This window comes from Lissotriton helveticus, chromosome 9 (genome assembly GCF_964261635.1).
Source record: "Lissotriton helveticus chromosome 9, aLisHel1.1, whole genome shotgun sequence".
Lineage (NCBI taxonomy): Eukaryota > Metazoa > Chordata > Amphibia > Caudata > Salamandridae > Lissotriton > Lissotriton helveticus.
In genome coordinates this window covers 1126075942-1126095536 of record NC_136070.1, presented here as the reverse complement: position 1 = coordinate 1126095536, position 19595 = coordinate 1126075942, and the positions used below count along the sequence as shown (strand labels likewise).

Sequence of the window (19595 nt, the reverse complement as noted above, 5' to 3'; positions counted from 1 at the left end):
AGGTCACGGGTGTCGCGCAGTCGCCCGAAGCTAGACGTTGTCTGTTGAATGTATGGGAGTCGAATGACTATGATGTGGTGCAGACGCAGTGGGCGACCCTTGGGAATATGGTAGCCAAGAGAGACATTGCGCAGTTGTGGGGTTCCCAGAGACCGCCCACGGTCTCGGCATGGAAGGAGAACATGGACTGGTGTATGTTTAGAGAGAAGACGGTGTATGTGGCGCGGGGCAGACCTAAGAAGTGGGGTAAAAAAATAAATAAAAAAACAAGTCACAAATGTACTATTTGGAAAATTTGTAAAGGGACTTTTGCGATCATCACTTAATTACAAATTGGAAGGGGCATGGAGGGGGCAGCCCCCTCCTATTTCCCATTTGGGAAGTAACATATCTAGATTTGTGGCTGCAGCTGCAGTCACAGACCATTGACAAGTTACCCGCCCCCTGTTTGAGGTGGTGACTGTTCTGCAAAGAGGACGACGTCCCCTATGTGAAATGTGTTGACATCCTGTTTGGGAAAACAAAAAGATGGATTGTGGTCTGCTGTCCCTTATAGGTCATCATCCCTGTATTGATAGCCAATCACAGCAAGGCACATAAAATGACCCGCCTAATTAATAATAGATGGGTCATTTTTGAGACCTGGGACCTGAGCAACATGGCTGATGCCTGGTGGAGCTGCTTGACAGCTACTGAAGAGATTGGCCTTGGTTTCCCCCTTGACCGTCACCTACCCAGGCGGACATTGGGCACAGTTCCTCCTCGTCTACCCGCTAAGACTCCCTCCACCCCTCCCTCCTACGAATTCTTGCAACATTGTTTTTGTGTACAGTACCTTACTATGTTTTTGGAACTGATGTAACTTTTAATGCAACAATCCTAAATGTAAAGCGCTCTGATACCATCTTGGGTCTAGTTGCTTTATATAAAACTTTATATATAAAATACAAATTTTCATTAAGCAGTTTAGTCTTCAAGTCTCTTATCAGCTTATGCCCCCATCAGAAGTTTAAGATCCTCCAAACTAGAGATCCAGATGGGGTGGCACATCATTCTCCTATCTGTCCCCCAAACTATGGAATTCAATACCTGCAGAATCTAAAGAGGCTAGGGTGAGAAAATGGTTAAAACCTGCTCTATCCTCATTAGTCAGCCAGGCGCTAGTTCTAGATGAGGATGAACACGTTCACTCCACGTTAGCCACTTTTGCAGAAGAAAACTCATTACTCCATCCTTCGCAATCTGGCTTCAGGGCTGGATTCTCGACGGAGACCGCCCTGTTAGGTGTCACTGAACATATCAGAAAACTTCTTGACCAAGGCCAGACGGTAGCACTTGTGTTATTGGACCTAAGTGCGGCGTTCGACACCATCTCTCATGAAACGCTTATTAGAGAGCTATTCACTAATGGCGTAAGAGGAAAGGCTCTGGATTGGATCAAATCCTTCCTGGCAAACAGAACCTTTCAGATCGCATCTGCACAGGCCGTATCAGACACCCTACCTGTAGCTCATGGAGTGCCGCAGGGGTCCATCCTGAGCCCTCTGTTTTTTAATATCTATCTCAAACCGCTGGTAGAACTTGTTGAAAAGCTAGGTCTAACGCTTATGAACTATGCCGATGACACCCAAATCATTTTTTCCCTGTCTGATTCTTGTCCCCTTTCCCCGTCGTTACTCAAGGAAGGACTATTAAAAATACTGAACTGGATGACAGCAAACCAGTTAAAACTGAACGGCGACAAGACGGAAATACTGATTTTGGGAAAAGACAAAGCTCTTTGGAACCCCGCGCATTGGCCAGACCAGATGGGCATCTTTCCTACCCCGGTGTCCCATGCTCGAAATCTGGGCTTTGTACTGGACAATGCCTTATCCATGGACAAGCAGGCCAGTAAAGTTACTGGCTGGTGTCTCACCATAGCCAAATGGTTGAGGAAAATCCTGTGGATGTTGCCTATGTCAACACAAAAGACCGTAGTCAATGCCCTTATCACATCAAGGCTTGACTACGGCAACATCCTATATTTGGGCGCAAATAAATCTGTCATTGGACGACTGCAAGTAGCGCAAAACGCTGCGGTCAGACTCCTATGTAAGATTCCTAAGAACGCTGGAGTCTCGAACCATCGTCGGGATCTTCATTGGCTCAGGATAGAGAGCAGAGTTCGCTTCAAGGCCTTGAACTATATGTTCAAAATAAAAACAGGAGTAGCACCAAAATACCTCCAATCCCTTGCCTGCCTCTACACGCCAAAGAGAAACCTCCGGTCTCAGACAGCAGCTTGCTTCTGTATACCAAGGTTTAAACGTGCAAAATCAGGGGGCAGATCTTTTGCCTATCTTGGACCCTCCATGTGGAACACGCTTCCCCCAGGCATCCGGAAGGAAGAAAACTACTGTAGATTCAGAAAGCTTGTAAAGACCTGGCTGTACGAACAATAACCACCTCAAACAGTTACCCCCTTTCTGTCCTCATTTCTAGCTGTGTCTAGGCGCCGGGAAACCCTTCTTGGGTAGCTGTTGCGCCCTATAAATTGATTAAATAAATAAATAAATAAATATATTTTGTAACATGACTTATTAGCACATAGATTGCATTGCAAAAGTAGATGCAGGTCACAAATAATTCACAATATGCAACCATGATGTGCAACCTGTTCCTTCACAGATTAGTCCCACAGTAACCCCAGATTTTGGTCAATAATTTACCCTGTCTTTATGAGATAGAAATAATGAAGGTAACACCTAATGTGTTTTCTCCTGCTGGGACATTTTTGTAGGGATTTCCCACCTTTAGAGACAGTTGCAGGCAATGCCGTCTTGCAGAGACTGGTATTTTATTTATACCTTTTTATTTTACAAATTCTTTTTGTTCTTCGTTAGTTATTTCAGCATGAAAAAGACTGGTGTCTAGTCATATCTATATTCTGTACATAACCATTTTACAAAACATTTTAGATACACATAAATGATAAAACATACTATACAAAATGCATCACATTAAACATTTATATGAAAAAGGACGGAAAAGACATCCAATACATGAATACTTTCCCACCAAAATTGGTGCACGCACTATTTGTTATCCAATACTTTGATTATTTTTCATAGCGAATAGAGGATTCGGGAAAGGACATCAAGGTTCTCAAGGAGGTGCCAATTTTTCAGTATGATTTGCCTGAACTTATTTGTGTCAGGACTAAATGTTGACACACATACTAGTTTGTCAAGGATTTTTTTCTCTTTTACTTGAAGAAGACTCTCGAGGTGTAAACCGAGCTCTTCCAGAAAAATTAAACAATGAAAAAACGTGTTTCCCTGTGTAGCCACTGATACCTAGTATATACACTAGAAGGAAGTCTAGGATCATTAATCTAGCTTGTCCACCAATTTTGGTGGGAAAGTATTCATGTATTGGATGTATTTTCCTTCCCTTTTCATATAAATGTTTAATGTGATGTATTTTGTATAGTGTGTTTGATCATTTATGTGTATCTAAAATGTTTTGTAAAACGGTTATGTACAGATATGACTAGAGACCAGTCTTTTTCATGCTGAAATTACTACCGAAGAACAAAAAGAATTAGTAAAATAAAAAGGTATAAATAAAATACCGTCACAAACGGTAATGTGTTTGGTCATAAAGCGAAATTGTGAATGTTTAAAAAGAACATGAGGTACTGGCTTATTCCCCTTTTTTTATATAATAGTACAGCCCTGCCTGGACCTCGTTCCATTGGGCCTAACTCCTTTTCTCCTAGTCTTGCAGAGACTGGCATGCAATCCAACTAGAATCAACACAGTCATGTCTGTGTTGAGCTTGATGAAGCTCCTTCACATCCATTCCTTTTTCCTCCAATGGGAATTGGAATCTCTACTGGGGCAGCAAATAATCATGTATCGTTGATCGTGGTGGGCTTTGGCATTCCTAATGATAATACTAGTACTGTGCCCACTAATCTGTTCTTGAATGAATGAATGAAGAAAAGGGATCTTATATAGTGCAGCTTCTACCCAAAGGCATCTTGGCACTAAAAACAGAAAGCAAAACTGTACAAGATGCTTCGAGAATGCTCAAAGAAAAAACAACCACGTTTTAATGAGTTTCCTAAAAATGGTGTGATTTTCTATGTGCTTGATGTCTATGAGAAATTAATTCCAAAGTCTGGTTGAGAGATACGGAAACAATTAAAATGCCCACAGCTACAGTTAATCTTTGGAACCATCAGATCTTTCTTCTGGCTAGATCTCTATTTACGCTGTTAAGTGTACCATCTAAATTTTTCTGCAAAGAAGCTAGGATCTGAATTATTGATCGCCTTGTGAATCAGACAGAATCTTAAACATGACCCTATTACGAACTAGAAAAACAATGCAGAGTTTAAAGTTTTTTATTACTGATGGATAACATGGCTAATCAAGAGTTAAGCTGCCATATTCTGGACCACTTCAAGCCTTCTTAAGACTACCTGATTAAGGCCCAAATATTGGGAATTATAATAATCTAATCTCTAGATCAAAGCTATAATAATTATTTTGCGCTATGAAATTAGAATAAAAAGGGAACATTTTCTTCAGTACACAAAGGATGTTAAAACAGGTAGATGTGATCTTATTAGCATGCGGAGCGAAACAAAGAGAACTATCTGCTATTACAACCATATCTCTTCCTGAAGTAACAGGTACTGATAGAGCTGCAGATGCATCTGACCACCACACGTTGGAGCAGAAGAATAATTATTTTCCAAACAACAGGACCTCTGTCTCTTCTCGATTCAAGTTTAAGCAGTTAGCTTGCATCCAGTTGCTAACCCCACACGTATAGTCTCTAAAATTGGAAGCCATTGTTATGTTCACATTAATCTGTGTATGGTGCATATATGAAAAGAGCGAAAGTTCATGAGAACAAAAAGATGAGCCAAAGAAGACACATATAAATTAAAAAGAGTGGGGCTTAGGAATTCATTTGGTACCCCACAGGGGAGAGAAAATTATTTGGAACTGAAAGAATGTCCTTCCACTGTTTGAGTTCTAGACAAGGAGTGGAGCAAATAGAGCGCCTTATGTTAAAATCCCAGTTTAAAAGATGGGTGATTAATATTTCATGAGACACAGTGTCAAGCTCTTCTGTGAGATCTTTGAAAACAAGACCACAGGGCAGCACTGACTCTGTGGCTGGCCTTAAAGACTGATTGAGATATATCCAACAAACCATTTTCCTCATTTACTCTATCCACTTCCTGATTTAAGGCTCTTTCTAGAATTTGTACTTGAAAAGACAGCAAGGAAATTGGACTATAAGTCCTTAAGGTTGGCGGTGGAAAAAGAGTGGCCTCTTTCAAGATTTGAGGAAAAATGCCTGTTTTTATAATAGGTTAAAAACGGAAGTAAGATATTTAGAATTTATGTAATGTGACATCTTAAAAACAAAAGGTTGGCACGGATGTGAGAGAGAACCTGATTTAATGTTAAGAAGAAGATCCCTAACTTGAGAGGTCATAAGATTCAACCATTTATCAAGGATAATAGCTCTCCCATTATTTTTCTCTGACCCACTGCTATCCACGTTGGTGGATAAATTGTCTTTGGAAAATCTAAATATATTTATTAATTTGTTTCCCGAAAGTAAGAGGCTGACTACAGAAGGCCTGTGGAAAGGGTGGTGTCCCTTCCTCCATAGTATTAGATAGACTTTTTACCACAGTAAGAAGTTATTTTCAAGATTTTGAACAGTTTCAATTGTAGAAGTCAAAACCTGCAATTTCTCTTTGAAATTATCAACTTTGTACTCACAGATGGCTTCCCCATACTTGACCCTCCTCTATGCACGTTTTATGTCATCTTTGCTCTAATCCTCTGTTTTTATTCTCTGACTAACTATCAGTAATGGGGCCAGCGTATCTAAAGATGATTCTATCCAATGAGAGAATTCAAACGCTGCCTGATCGGCATTGTGAGGATATACTGGCATACTACTCAATAATGTTTCAGTGAAATTAAGGTGATTAACTTTACATCATAAGTGTATGTGGTTGCAGATGCCTATTTGAAGAGGCGATTCAATAGCAGTAGGTACCTTGAAGACCCTTGATGTTCTCAGATTCAGAAATAACGGAAATGGCAGTAAGGAATGATTGAAATCCCCTTATCTGGCTCTTGCCTAGGGTAACCCTTCACCATGTCAAGCACAACCCAGAGCTCATGTAGCATCAAACGGTACATCTATTATGCTATGTGCTTCTACAAAACCATTGGAATGCAATGTCAATTTTGGGTCAGGGGTATGGAATTTCCAGCAGACATGAGCCTCATCTTTTAAACCATCTTCTGTCAGCGGTATTTGAATTTGCCAGAGGTACAAAGTTGTTGGTGGAATTTTAATTTGTCAGTTGTGAATATAACTATTTTTGATGCCAATGCCATTCTGCACAACCCAATGCATTTTTCATTACTGGCAGTGATAATGCAATAAAAAACAATTTGCTCACCAAATTCAAATATCTTACACAACCTTTATTGCAGACAAGTTCAAATATCTGTGGCACAAAGTTTCTGTAATGCACAGGTTATAAATTCATTTTTCCATGACCCAGATCTTTGTACGTGATATGACCCCCAAGTCTCTACAGTGGTCATTGGTGATGCAAACAATTGACACGAGACGTGGGGAGTGTCCTATTATCATAGAGGCGAGAGGCTCAGGTGTCGCAAGAAATGTTATAGAAGGGCGAATGAAATAGGAAATGAAAACAGAAAAAACGTCAGTAGATTGTGAATTTATTTTAAAAATGATAATCTTTAATGGCGACAGATGCATCTGTTGGATTTCGTAATGTTTCATCTTAATACATTTCTCTAAATGAACTTGCACTTGTACGGTACCATTAGTTATCGCATAGTTACACGTATTGTTGTATTGCTATCAGTTTGACTTTCTCTAGCATCACGCTAGGTGGAACAGTTTATAAAAAAAGTATGGATAATATATAAAGTGTATTTTTATTTGATGATTAACCTATTGCTTGCATTTTTTAAGGAAATGACAACATATGAAACAGTGTTTGATGGAGAAGCCATAGATCCAGGTACAGTATGATATTTCATGAATATTCTATGGAAATTAATTTTGACATTGCTCTTCCTATTATTGACACAGCAATTACTGCTATTACTTACTATAGTCAATGGCACAATAGCAGACTTTTGCATATTACACATAGCCTTCTTCATAAAGATTCATGAAAAGGTAGTAAACACTGGAATCGGGCTAAAACGCTCTTTGCGCTCAACCCTTTCGCAAAATCTCCACACACAAATTGATCCAGGTAGCAACCTGGAGGAATTTGTTCAGAGAAATATGTGCAGGGAAACTAGGATGAATTCTTTCAGGAAAACAGAGGTCGACACTCATAAATGGACACATCCTTGTGTTAGTCCCCATTCTGAACTCATTAACCTCAAATAATAATAATAATAATAATAATAATAATAATAATAATAATAATAATACTAAAGGTTATAAAGCGCGACAGCTACCCCAGACAGGTGTGTCCCGATGCTGAAGCAGCAGGTCATATGCTACCAGAAACGAGCACCAGTATAACCACCCATATCAGTCAGCCCTAAAGAGCCACGTCTTCAAGGCCTTTCTAAAACAGGTTTCTGATTTAGCCTGCCGTAGGGACCCTGGTAGGGCATTCCACGGTAAAGCTGTTCTGACTGTGAAAGTTCTCCCGCCCAAGCGAGATTTCGCAAAGCATGTGGTGTGCAGCAGGTTATAAGAATTTGATCGCAACGCCCGATTTTGCATATAGAGACACAGTATTTCCTTCAGATAACCAGGGCAATTTCCATTAAGGGCCCATAGGCCAAAGTCAAGGCCTTAAATTGAATTTTTTTCTCCACTGGGAGCCAGTGAAGCTCCTGCAGATGCGGAGAGACATGGTGTTGGAATGATATGCGACAAACCAGTCTCGCAGCCACATTCTGTATCTTCTGGAGGCGGAAAATGGCATATTTGGGAAGACCCAGATATAGGCCATTTGCATAATCTAGCCTAGAAGTAACTGTGGCATGTACTACTGATTTACGGCAGTTACTTCCGGTAGGAAATGTAAAACGTTCCGGAGGTTTTTTAATTTACTAAAACAAGTTGCAGAGACCTGCTGTATTTGGGCTGAAAGAGAGAGGTCTGCCTGCCATCTCGCCCCTAAATTTCGAATGCGTGTGACCGGGGATAGTGGTGGACCCATTTCATAGAGCTGATTCTGGCACTGGGCCCTTGCCAACGAACAACACCTCCGTCTTCCCAGCATTAAGTTTTAGTTTATTAGATTTCATCCACAGTGCTATATCACACATACAACCTTTAAAATTTTTGAAGGCATCTACCGTCCGCTCCTTAAATAGAAAAACCAACTGGGTGTCATCAGCATAGGAAATCGCCTTCACACCCCAGTTGGCAATCAGGGAAAACAGTGGAGCTACGTAGGAGATTAAAGAGTAATGGGCTCAACGCTGAACCCTGGGGGACACCACACCATAGCTGTTTTGATTTAGATTCAAAAGGTTGAAGGGCAACTCTCTGAGTACGACCACCAAATGTGGTTGTGAAATCATTGAAAGGCAAGATCACATGGGTCTCTGTTAATTATAATTGCACACTGCCCTGGTTTGCACTTTACATAATTTGCATATGCGTAATTGCATGAAATTATGCATAATTATGAAATAATCAATCTGTCATTTTTTTCAGAAAATTTAATTTTGGTTTTCATGACACATTTAAACCAAAGCAAGAACGGCATGAAATACTCTAAGTGGCATAATGGTATAATTTTGGGAACTGAGCTCACCTATAATTCACGAAATTATGTGAATTATGCAGCCACAATAAAATTGTTACCCAAGCCTAGTTTGCACCATGACACACCTTTGTCTGGGTGCGCCAGGTCGCTGATCAGGTCAGTGCACCGTCTTACAGTTTTTGTGCTTCTTCAGTGCAACCGTGAATTCCCACCTGCCCTCAGGGCTGCCCGTTATTGAAAGGTGGACCGGCTCCTTGAAGCAGCCAGTCTCACTTTCCTTTGCAGATGGCAATGCGACCTGCCTTTCAAAGGAGGGCAGATATCCTCCAGCTGGCGTGTGCACTGAGTGACTGCACCCACTTCCAGAGGGCACCCATATGTGGCGCACAATCAGTACGAACCCCTGACAGCTCCTTTGCCTCTCCATCAATTTCCATAAAAAAGCACAGCCTTGGAGGTAGTACTGGCTCACTTTCATAGGTTCACTCTCCGATGCAAATGAGACAACGCCCTTTTGAATTATGCCGATGTAATATGTGCTCCAGTGCAGTCTGTATTATAGAGTGGTCAGTTGTCCCTTCTGTATTACATGGGGGCTGAGGAAGTGGCATCATATGCCCGTTGCACATCAGTGGCACTTGCATTATATGGTCCATGGTGCGCATTTTACCACACAGTAATTTTGAGAAACTCATAAATGCAACTTGTTTTCAAGTTATTACATACTGCTTGCTTGAGTATTATCCACAGGGGCAGGTACAGCATACTAGCATAATGTGTGGGTGAAATATGGAGGGGACAGGAATAATACATTTTTGTGCTTTCCATATAGTGAATGAAACCTGTTTTTATGTCTATATTTGGCATAGAGATGGTTAATTCATAGACTAAATTGAAGAAGATCTGTGTATTGCTTTTCTTGATTTGTGTTTGTTGAGTTTGCGGGCTTGAGAACCTCTAAATGATTTTGATGCATGGCACTGTGGGGAAGCATGGTGAGAACACTTGTGAATTTGACCTAATTGTGTATTAATTACCTCCTACGATATTCATGTAATAATTCGATCTCTGCAGCAGGCACTTTAACCTACTTGACTATCTAACCAACTCTAAATCTTTGACTTGTCGGTTGCACAACATGTCGGCAGAATGCAAACCATCTCATTTTATTTGTGTCTTTGAAGGTGGTGCTTTGAGGTTAGTTTGGTACGCTTTTGTCCTGACAAAAGCAGGGAACAGAAACCACTCTACGGATTCAAACACCATAGAGAAAGTGGCCCTTGGCTTTGGACCTCAAGTGAATACTCCTCTGGGGGAGGAACGATTTTTCATCTACTGATTCCCAAATGTTTATTACCCAATTCTTGAAATACCAAACTTCAGGCAACAAGCAGAGGTCAGTAAAATGCCAGAATCACTTTAGGATTCTCCAGATTCCAGTCGATAGAAATTGTCTTCAACGAGCACCCGTAGACAATAATATTTTTTTCAAATCTTGTATTTTCAGTGATATGACCACTGAAGGCCCTGATTTTATGTTAAAAACAGAGCTTTGGACAATACAATTTTGCAGTGAAAGGCAATATTTCTTTCCATGTGTTCCCATACCTAGCTTGTCACGCAGTTTGGGGCTTACTTTCCCTCTATTTTAAAGAAAGATACATGTTTCAGCACCCAGGCTAATGTGCTGCATAGCTAAATACACATAAGGTCCCAAAGGTGAGTCCTATTGCATTGCAAATGCTTGTTTCTGTGGATGTTGCTTATCATCAATAACCTAATAAAAGTAACCACAGAAATATGTTTCCACCTGTGGTAAATCTGCTACCGTGGCCATCACCACGACTCAGGCATTACAGCCAATATGAACCACAGCCTTGAGTAAATCTTTACATTTCTGTGTCCTACATCGCCTACGAAAACTCATCATATATATACACAAAAAAGTGTATAGGAGTACAATTTATCTGTTGTTCCACTATTTAAATGTTTTCCCTCACATAAATCGGACCCTATTCTTCAATGGAATTTTGATGGTAGATCTATTCGGAAATCTCATCTCCTTTTTTCCCCAGCAATAAGTACATGCATAGCAATTTTATCCTTATATCATTTTAAGTTTGTGACATTCTATTATATCTTATCAAATATTGGTATTTTCTGGGTTTCCATATTGATATATGTACAAATGTGAAGTGTTCCACTACTTCTTACGCCATTAGCCTAGTATTAGCCCTTTATCCTTAATTTATGTTGTATAGGTAGTAATTTTACTGTATTTCTAGAATGTTTAGTAAATCTTGTCTCCCTAATACAACTGTAAATGTGCATCCTTTTCTTACCGAGACCTGTATAAATCATACATTAATGCTATTTTCTCTATGAAGTGCTCAGACTCTTATACCAGTCTTGTATTTGTTATATGAAAGTCAAATAAATATAACAAAACGTGTTTCCATTGAGAAATGGAAGGTGGTTTATAACAGATTCGACAAGTAGAGAGTGCTCTAAATCCAAGACCTTTGTGTTTACTCCTTACCACTAACTGCATTATTTAATTATTTATTCATGGTTTTATATTGTGAGGACCAAATCCACATAAGATTGCTTTTACAATAGGCAGTGGATGAAGACATAGCGGGCTATACTGGCCATTAAAAGCCTGCTCCAGCGTTAAAGGCCTGAGACGAAGGCGAGGACACTAGATAAGGGAGTATGCCTTTAATGGCCCATATAGCCCAGATATGGAGGGCTATAAAGCTATTCGAATAGTCCGCCCCTTGAGGACAGAATTTTCTAAGTAAAAAACACAAAGGCCTCTCAGAGCTTGAGGGGGTTGAAATCCCCACCCCCCTCGGGCTCCAAAGCCTTTGTTTCACAGCTTTTGCTGTGAATGTTCTACAGCCAACAGTGTGCACAGGGCCGCTGTCATTAGCTGTTGAAAATTCACAGCAAGAGCTGTGAAAGGAGTTTGAAGTCAGCCCCTGGTTCTCCCTGGTGTAGCGTCCTTCCCAGCCTGGGTACTCACCAATGACTTTGCCACACTCCGAGCTTAGTATAACATATGTCGGACTACTTCCTAGATAAAATTAGTAATATCACATCTTCTTTCTCTCCGGTGGTGCCCCCCCCTATGTTCAGTGACAGGGACCCGGAGAAAGTATCATTGGTGTCCTTTACGGAACTTACCACTGAGTGTGCAATGAGTATGTTTGCCCAGTGTAAATCTGGTTCCCCTTTAGACCCAGTCCCTGCCAAAGTGATGGGCAATCTGGCAACCCTATTGATTAATCCACTTCTCTCAATTTGGAACACCTCGCTGTGCACTGGCCATTTTCCATCTGTTTGGAAGGAGGCCATGCTAGTCCCCATTCTGAAGAAAGCTGACGCGGACCCGGTGCAATTTAGTAATTACCGTCCCATCTCTCTTCTCCCTAAACCGGCTAAAATCCTAGAAAAGGCGGTTCAGAAACAACTGGCGGATTACTTAGAAACCAACTCACTGCTTCACGACTCACAGTCGGGATTTAGAAAGGGTTTTAGTACCGAAACTGCCTTGTTAGAGGTCTCAGAGACGATCCGGGAGTGTGTGGATAGGGGCGAGGAGGCCATGTTGGTCCTCCTCGACCTATCTGCCGCTTTCGATACTGTATCTCATGAGATACTATTGGATCGTCTAAGTCAGACTGGAATGGGCGGTACGGTTCTGACCTGGATCAGCTCCTTTCTTAAAGGACGGACCCAGAAGGTCTTTCTTAGACCTTTTGAATCAGAGGGTAAACCTCTTCTTTGCGGCGTACCTCAGGGCTCTGCCCTAAGCCCCCTGTTTTTTAATGTTATCTCGCTCCTCTGGCGAAGCTGGTGGAGTCTTGGGGTGTCAGAGTGATTTCTTTTGCTGATGATACTCAGCTTGTGTTTTCTTTTAGAGATCACTCTGACTCCAACTTTGCCAGCTTTCGTCACTGTCTTGGCAGTATTTGTTCTTGGATGACCGCTAATCATCTTAGACTTAATACTGACAAGACTGAGGTTCTGTTTTTCAATCAGAAATCCACGCTTCCTGCCAGTTTGTGGTGGCCGACGATACTGAATCCGCCCCCCACCCCGGTTCAAACAGCTCGTAACCTGGGCTTCCTATTCGATAACACCTTGTCCTGCAATGTTCAAATTAATAAGGTCACGACTGCATGCTTCGGGAAATTACGTATGATCAGGAAGATCTTCCCTTACCTCCCGCTGGATGCCCGTAGAACCATCATTCATGCCCTGATCACGTCACACTTGGATTATGCCAACAGTCTCTTCGCCGGTGCTCCCTTGTACCATATTGAACGCTTGCAGATCGCTCAAAACGCGGCGGCAAGACTGATTGGCAACATACCTTATCGACATTTTGTCACTTCCTATCGCAAGAAGCTACATTGGCTTCCTATTGCCCGTCGTATTCAGTTTAAGATTCTGACTCTTGCTTTTCGGGCCCTTAACAGCTTGGGCCCGGGATACTTGAGAAAGAGACTTATCCTATCCCAATCGGTCAGAGCCCTGAGGTCTAACAACTTGCGCCTTCTGGTTGTCCCTCGATTTCGCCGTTCCAGAATGGGTGGCAGAGCGTTTGGAGTTATAACAGCTAAACTCTGGAACAGCCTTCCACTTGATCTCAGGTTTATTTCGACTGAATCACAGTTCCGGACCAAATTGAAAACGTGGTTGTTTACCCTCCCTTAAAGCACTTCCTCCTTTCCAAGTCTGTTGGTCTTTAGCGCCGGGACACCCCCGTCGGGGGTAGCCGTGCGCTTTACAAGTTTCTAATAAATAAATAAAATAAAATATGTTTATTCTTCTGTGTGTAACTACAAGCTCAACATTCTAAATCTGCATTCACTTCACTATGCTTTAATGCTTTCATCAGAGTTCTAAGGAATCCATCAGGAGCCAAAAAGGTTCAATCATTACAAACTCACACAACACTACAACTCCCCCTCTGTTAAATATAAAATCTAAATTTCCATTTGCAAATATATACAAATAAAGCTCTTCAATGAGTCTTTGTGAAGCTGGAATCACAAATTCCGACTGTGTCTTCAGAAGTTAGGGACAGGCAGTAGAACTGTCCATGACTGGTGTTAGTAATGAAGAAATGGCAGCAGTGAAGAGTTCTTCACTTGTCCTTTCAGACCCAGTCTCTACATGAACATCAGTGCCTGATGAACGATGAGCCACATGTCGGTAACACTAGCAGTCTTACATAATGGACTTCCCACGACGCTGGGCAGTCTCCATGTGTCTTTTGCTGGTCTCTGGATTGGAAAAGAAAAACACCGGGCACAGTACTATTTACTTTCGAATGGCATGTGAACTCTAGATATCTATATACTTTAACTGTTTGTGAATATCATCAAGAAAAGAGTTATTTTCATTAAATTTATCTTTATTGTTTTGTTGTAAAAAAAAAAAATGTTCATGTTATATAGAACAAACTTTACATATAAAAATTACATATACACAAGTGATAAATACATATGCCCAGTGATCTGATTAGAACCAAATATGCATGTTTGTCTAATCATATAATTTGACCTTAGACAATCAATACAATGGACATCTTAGTTCTCTTTTTCAACTGGCATAATTGATAATCCAGAGTTCTTGATAAATCAGTTGCCAATATTGTAGTGATATACTTGAATAGTCTTGTAACAAAAATACATTATGCAGAGACTGGTGACACATGTTGAAAACCAATGCATTTCGGCTATGCCTTCATCGGGACTCCGTCACAGTGGTTTACTCTGCTTGTCTCATGTGTGTCAAAAGTGGAGCTGGAATACAGGCCTAGGGATAGATACAATACATCCCTTTTCAATACGAGAAAAGTAAAACTTAGAGGTATATTCTGGAGCCTCTATGTACTTCTTGATAAATCAGGATGTTATAAGAATTATTGGCCTCTCCTATTGTAACCGTGCTTTTATCTTCAAGATGCCTCAGTATTCAAATGTCTCAATATCCGATTCTAAGTGTTGTCTGAAGTCTGGATTGGTTATGCCTTTTCTTATAATGTAGGGCTATTGGGATCGTGGAGACACAATATTAAACAATCCGAATAGTTGGACCTGTAGATGGAGGATAGTACTTTCTCATATCTCAACACAGTATGCGTTAAAGAATCACGTGCGCCTCGTTACTGCACCCAAGTCTTTGGTTGCAGTTGTGACCACTTTGCTGGTCACAACATGAAATGGTTCAGCATCGAAAGCAGCATTAGACTCATTTTCTATGCTGACAAACAAGCACTTGATCTCCTCTAGTGAATATGACATCTTTTGCATGTTGACGCATGTCCGCATAGGCTTTCCTTTTCCTCTTGCTATCCAAGTTTTTTTTGCAAGTTTCTTCCTCTGTATTTGCTTTTCTGTTGGTCCATTGAGGTAACTTGGTCGTCATGGCTCTCCTGAACATCAAGGTTGCAGGGCTTTCACTTGTGGTTGAGTGAGGGGTCAAGTGGCAAGCCTCAAAGAGTGGAATTTAAGATAGCTTTATGGTCGAGCTTCTCCGGTACACAACACTGGATGCCTTTCTGATGAAATGTTCAACATGGCCATTGGTCTGTGGCAAAAGAGGGGTGCTCTTCTGATGCTTCACATTGAGATGACTGAGACAGTCTCTGAATTCTCAACTGTTGAAAGGTGGGCCGATGTCAGACTTTAAGATCACAAGAACACCCCAGGTCACAAAGAAGCTGTATAATCTCTCAATGACACATTCTTTAGAGAAAGATGAGAGATCTTCGATCAATGGAAAACAGGAATATTCATGAACGATCACAATCAGGTGATGTCTGTTGTCAAGAGGACCAATGAAGTCCACGGCAATTCTTTGACCATGCATGCATTGGCAACTCTGACATGTTTAATAGGAGTCTAGTAGTTTTCAATGACAGGCAGCTGCATAGATGACAAGCCTTTAATTCTCTTTCTACTCTCTCATCTAGAAGTGGGAACCAGATTTGGTCTTGGAGAGCTTGTTTGGTGGCAACAATTCCACAATGTCCTTCATGGGTCACATCAATTATCTGTTGTCGTAGACTCTCCAGAAAGATAATTCTTGAAACTCTTAGAATAATACCTTAATGAATAATGAACAGTTCATCTTTGACAGTCTTAAACTTTTGATATTCACTGTCACTGGTAAGAGGTCGATGGTGTTGGTACCAAGACTGATGTGTGATAATGTCTTTCAGTTTCAGTATGTCACTATCTTGACTTGTGGTGGTGAAAATGTGTTCCAACGAAATGGCAGCTGGGCTGATTTGTTTCACTATGAAATTTACAGAAGCTTCAGCCATCTTAGAATGGGTGCCAGGGCATTGTAAAGGCACTCATGAAAAGTAGTTGGCAGGGTTCTTATCTTTCTCCGATCGATGCACAATGGTGCAGTTGTACTTTTGCAATCACAGACCCCAACCTCCAATGTGAGGAGCCTTTTTTGCTTTTGGATTTCCAAATATAGTGAACAATACTTGTGATTGGTCAAAAGCGTGAAGGGCTTCCCATGCAAGAATACATGGGAATGTTCACAAGCTACACCACAGCTAAGCTTCGTTTCTCAGGTTGTGAATAAGCACTTTCAGTTTTGGATAAATTTCAGTGTGCTTATGCCACAATACATCAACAAGCATTAGGGTGTCCGCTGGGCAAGGATGGCACTCAACCCGACAGGCTAGCAACAAAAACAACCTCAGTATGAAGCTTTGGATCAAAATATGCCATTTTAGTTGCGTTCTCAATAATGTATGTATACTTGTAAATGTAATGTAATGTATGTATACTTGTAAAGCGCACTGTTACCTCGTTACGTGGTGTCCTGGCGCTGTATACGGCTGGGGAACCCGTCCTGGCTTTCCCTGTGAGAGGGCACCCCAAGGTGAAGCCAGGCATCCCCGGCGTTGCTGGGGCCGTTGTTTAATAGCTTGCTTGATTTTCTGGAAGCTTTGCTTGCATTCATGTGACCAAAGAAAAGGAACATTAATTTTTTCGTCAAGTCTGGTATGTATCTAGAGCAATAGCTGACCAAGCCAAGGAATGAACATCACATGAAAACATCTTGTAGGGGACTAGCAGTTGACAGTGCTTGCAAAATAGTTGGATCTGGTGTCATGCCCCCATCAGAAAAGATATGGCCAAAGAATTTTACCTTTGTCTTATGGAACTCACATTTCTCGGCATTCAAAGTTAAACAGGCATCAACGATCAACTGACACACTTGTGTGAGAGCTTTCTGATTTTTTTTTTTGTAAATATTTTTTTATTGCAGCAAGAGCATATAATCAAACAGCATGTTCCATCGTCTCTCCTTGGTTCGCCTGAGGTGTGTCGCCCCTCCCCCCAGTATTACACAGCCATTCAGCTCACAACCCAGAGGTCGAGCGGCAATAACACGTTGGGAAGAAAAATTTAACAGGGGCGTTCAGTACATGCCCGTAGCCACCAATCGGAGGAGGAATAACATGGCCGCTTTTGGTCCTAACCTTCTCTACTCCCTGTCCCAAAGCCAGGTGAACCAAGAGCCTCTTGTCACCCAACCTGAACAAACCCCCTCCCCTCTCCCACAACACCCTCAACCCCAACTACCCCTCCACCCTCGCCCAGGACCACCCCTAATAGCCCTCCCACCCCTAGCCAGACCCCCCTCCCCCCCAGGCGTGCCAGAGTATCGTCCAATCAGAATCTTAATCCCAATCACAGGACCAGATCCGGAACTTAGTACCAGGAGTTATCAGCTATCATTCGTAAGTCCTCACAGTGGAACTCAAAGGTAGGGAAGCAGCAAATCAGGTCTAGACCGTCCCCCCGTCGGAAGGGCGCTCCGCCGGAGCCGGACTATGTCCCGGGGAGTCCTCCTCCTCCATGTCCACGAGAGTGAGTCCCAGGACCATCCCCTCCCACGCCCTGGCCCTCTCCAGTGCTGTGTCGTTGCCTGCCCTGAGCGCGGCTCGCAGGCGAACCTCACCCTCACATCTAGCCCACTTATGCAGTTCAGACCTCCAGCGCCCTATCACAGGGCCCCGGGACGCCTTCCATTGGGACGTGATGGCTCGCTTCGCCAGGAGAAGCCCCAAGTCCAGAAACTTGCTAGTGACTTTATTTTTTGAAGTGTGTGGGAACCAGTGTAGTATGCAATGCGCCATGGTGAGTTGCAGGTCCCTTTCCGTCACCTCCCTCAGAACCTCCACTACTTCCTCCCAAAAGGGCCCCAGCTCGGGACACGACCAGAACATATGTTGGAAGTCGGCAGGATCTGCCGGGCAACGTGGGCAGGATGCCGGGTGGGCCGGGAAGTATGTATGCAATTTATCAGGGGTCAGGTAGGCCCTATGCAGGACATAAAAGTGCACCAGCTGGAACCTTGCGTTGCGTGTGCTATTTCGGGCCCCCTCCAGTATTCCCTTCCATGCCTCCTCGGGGATCTCAATCGCCAAATCAGCCTCCCATTTCGCCTTCAAGGCCAGCAGTGGAGCGACAGATTCCGAGACCATGCGACGAGACAGGCACGCGACAGCCTTGACCGTCCCTGTCATCATCACGATGTACTGGCAGCCCAGAGACAATGGTGGCTCCGACATGCCCGTTCTCCAGTGTCTGCGGATCGCCGCCGTTAGGGCCGCATGAAGGAGGAAGTCCCCGCCTGCCAACCCAAAGCGGTCCTGGAGGAGATCAAAGGGTAACATCGCCCCGTTTTCGTACAGGTCACCCATGGATGACAGCCCCTGCTGGTCCCATCCTTCTAGCCCGTGCCACGAGCCCCCATGCGGAAGTGCCCCGCAGAGCCCAAGAGGGATCTCAGGTGCGTACGGAATCGCAATACCACACCTCCGGCGATATCTGTTCCAACATTTCCGGGCCGTCGCAAACTCCTGTGTGAGGTGGAAATCCCCCATCGGTAGACCCAGTACGATCCGCGACAGCACCTGGACTGGACCCGCCGGTTCTCCCGATCCGTCTGTCCCTCTCCTGGCCCGTGCTACCCATTGCGTCAGCCACTGCAGCTGTGCCGCCAAGTAGTAGAGCTCGTAGTCCGGCAGTGCCAGCCCGCCATCCGCTCTAGGGCGGAGAAGTGTGGCGTGAGCCACCCTGCGCCTGCCTGCCCCCCACAAAAAGCCGATGACCATCGATCGCAGTTGCCGAAAGTAGCTCGCCGGGATCCAGATCGGGAGGGTCCCGAAGAAGTAGAGCAATCGTGGTAAGGTCACCATCTTGAGCAGCGCCACCCTCCCCATGAGTGATAGCGGGAGCGTGCCCCAAAAGTCGAAGTTCCCTTTAGCATGCCTGATCGCCGACCCGATATTCCCCTCAAGGATATCGGCCCTGTCGTGGAAGATCGTGGTGCCAAGGTATCGTAGGCCTCTCTCCACCCAAGTCACGCCCTCCGTTTCCTGCGGGCACTCTCCCCGCGGGCGGGTCGGAAATAGGTGGGATTTCGCCCAGTTCACACGAAGACCGGAGACACTGCTCAGCGACTGCAGGAGAGTCTTAGCACCACGCAGAGAGTTCGCCGAGTCCGCCAGGAACATCAGCAGATCATCTGCGTATAACGCTATGTGGTGTACTTGGCCATAGACGTCCAGTCCCTGATACGCCCGGCCCAGCCGGGCTCGTGCTGCAAGGGGTTCGACAGCCAAGGCAAATAGTAAGGGGGAAAGAGGGCATCCCTGACGGGTGCCCCTGCCCACCCTGCACAACTCAGAGATAACCCTCCCTGACCTGACTCTCGCCGTCGCTTCTTGGTA

The 19595-nt window shown here is 43.3% G+C and overlaps 1 protein-coding gene across 1 annotated transcript in view; it reads left to right on the top strand.

Moving 5' to 3' along the window:
- LOC144783380 (cadherin-related family member 3-like) overlaps positions 1-19595 on the top strand; it is a 567696-nt gene that overhangs the window by 526739 nt on the left and 21362 nt on the right. Inside the window, exon 20 of the mRNA XM_078662381.1 lies at positions 7039-7087. Coding sequence (XP_078518507.1) covers positions 7039-7087 — 49 coding nt within the window. The remainder of the gene's footprint in view (positions 1-7038; positions 7088-19595) is intronic.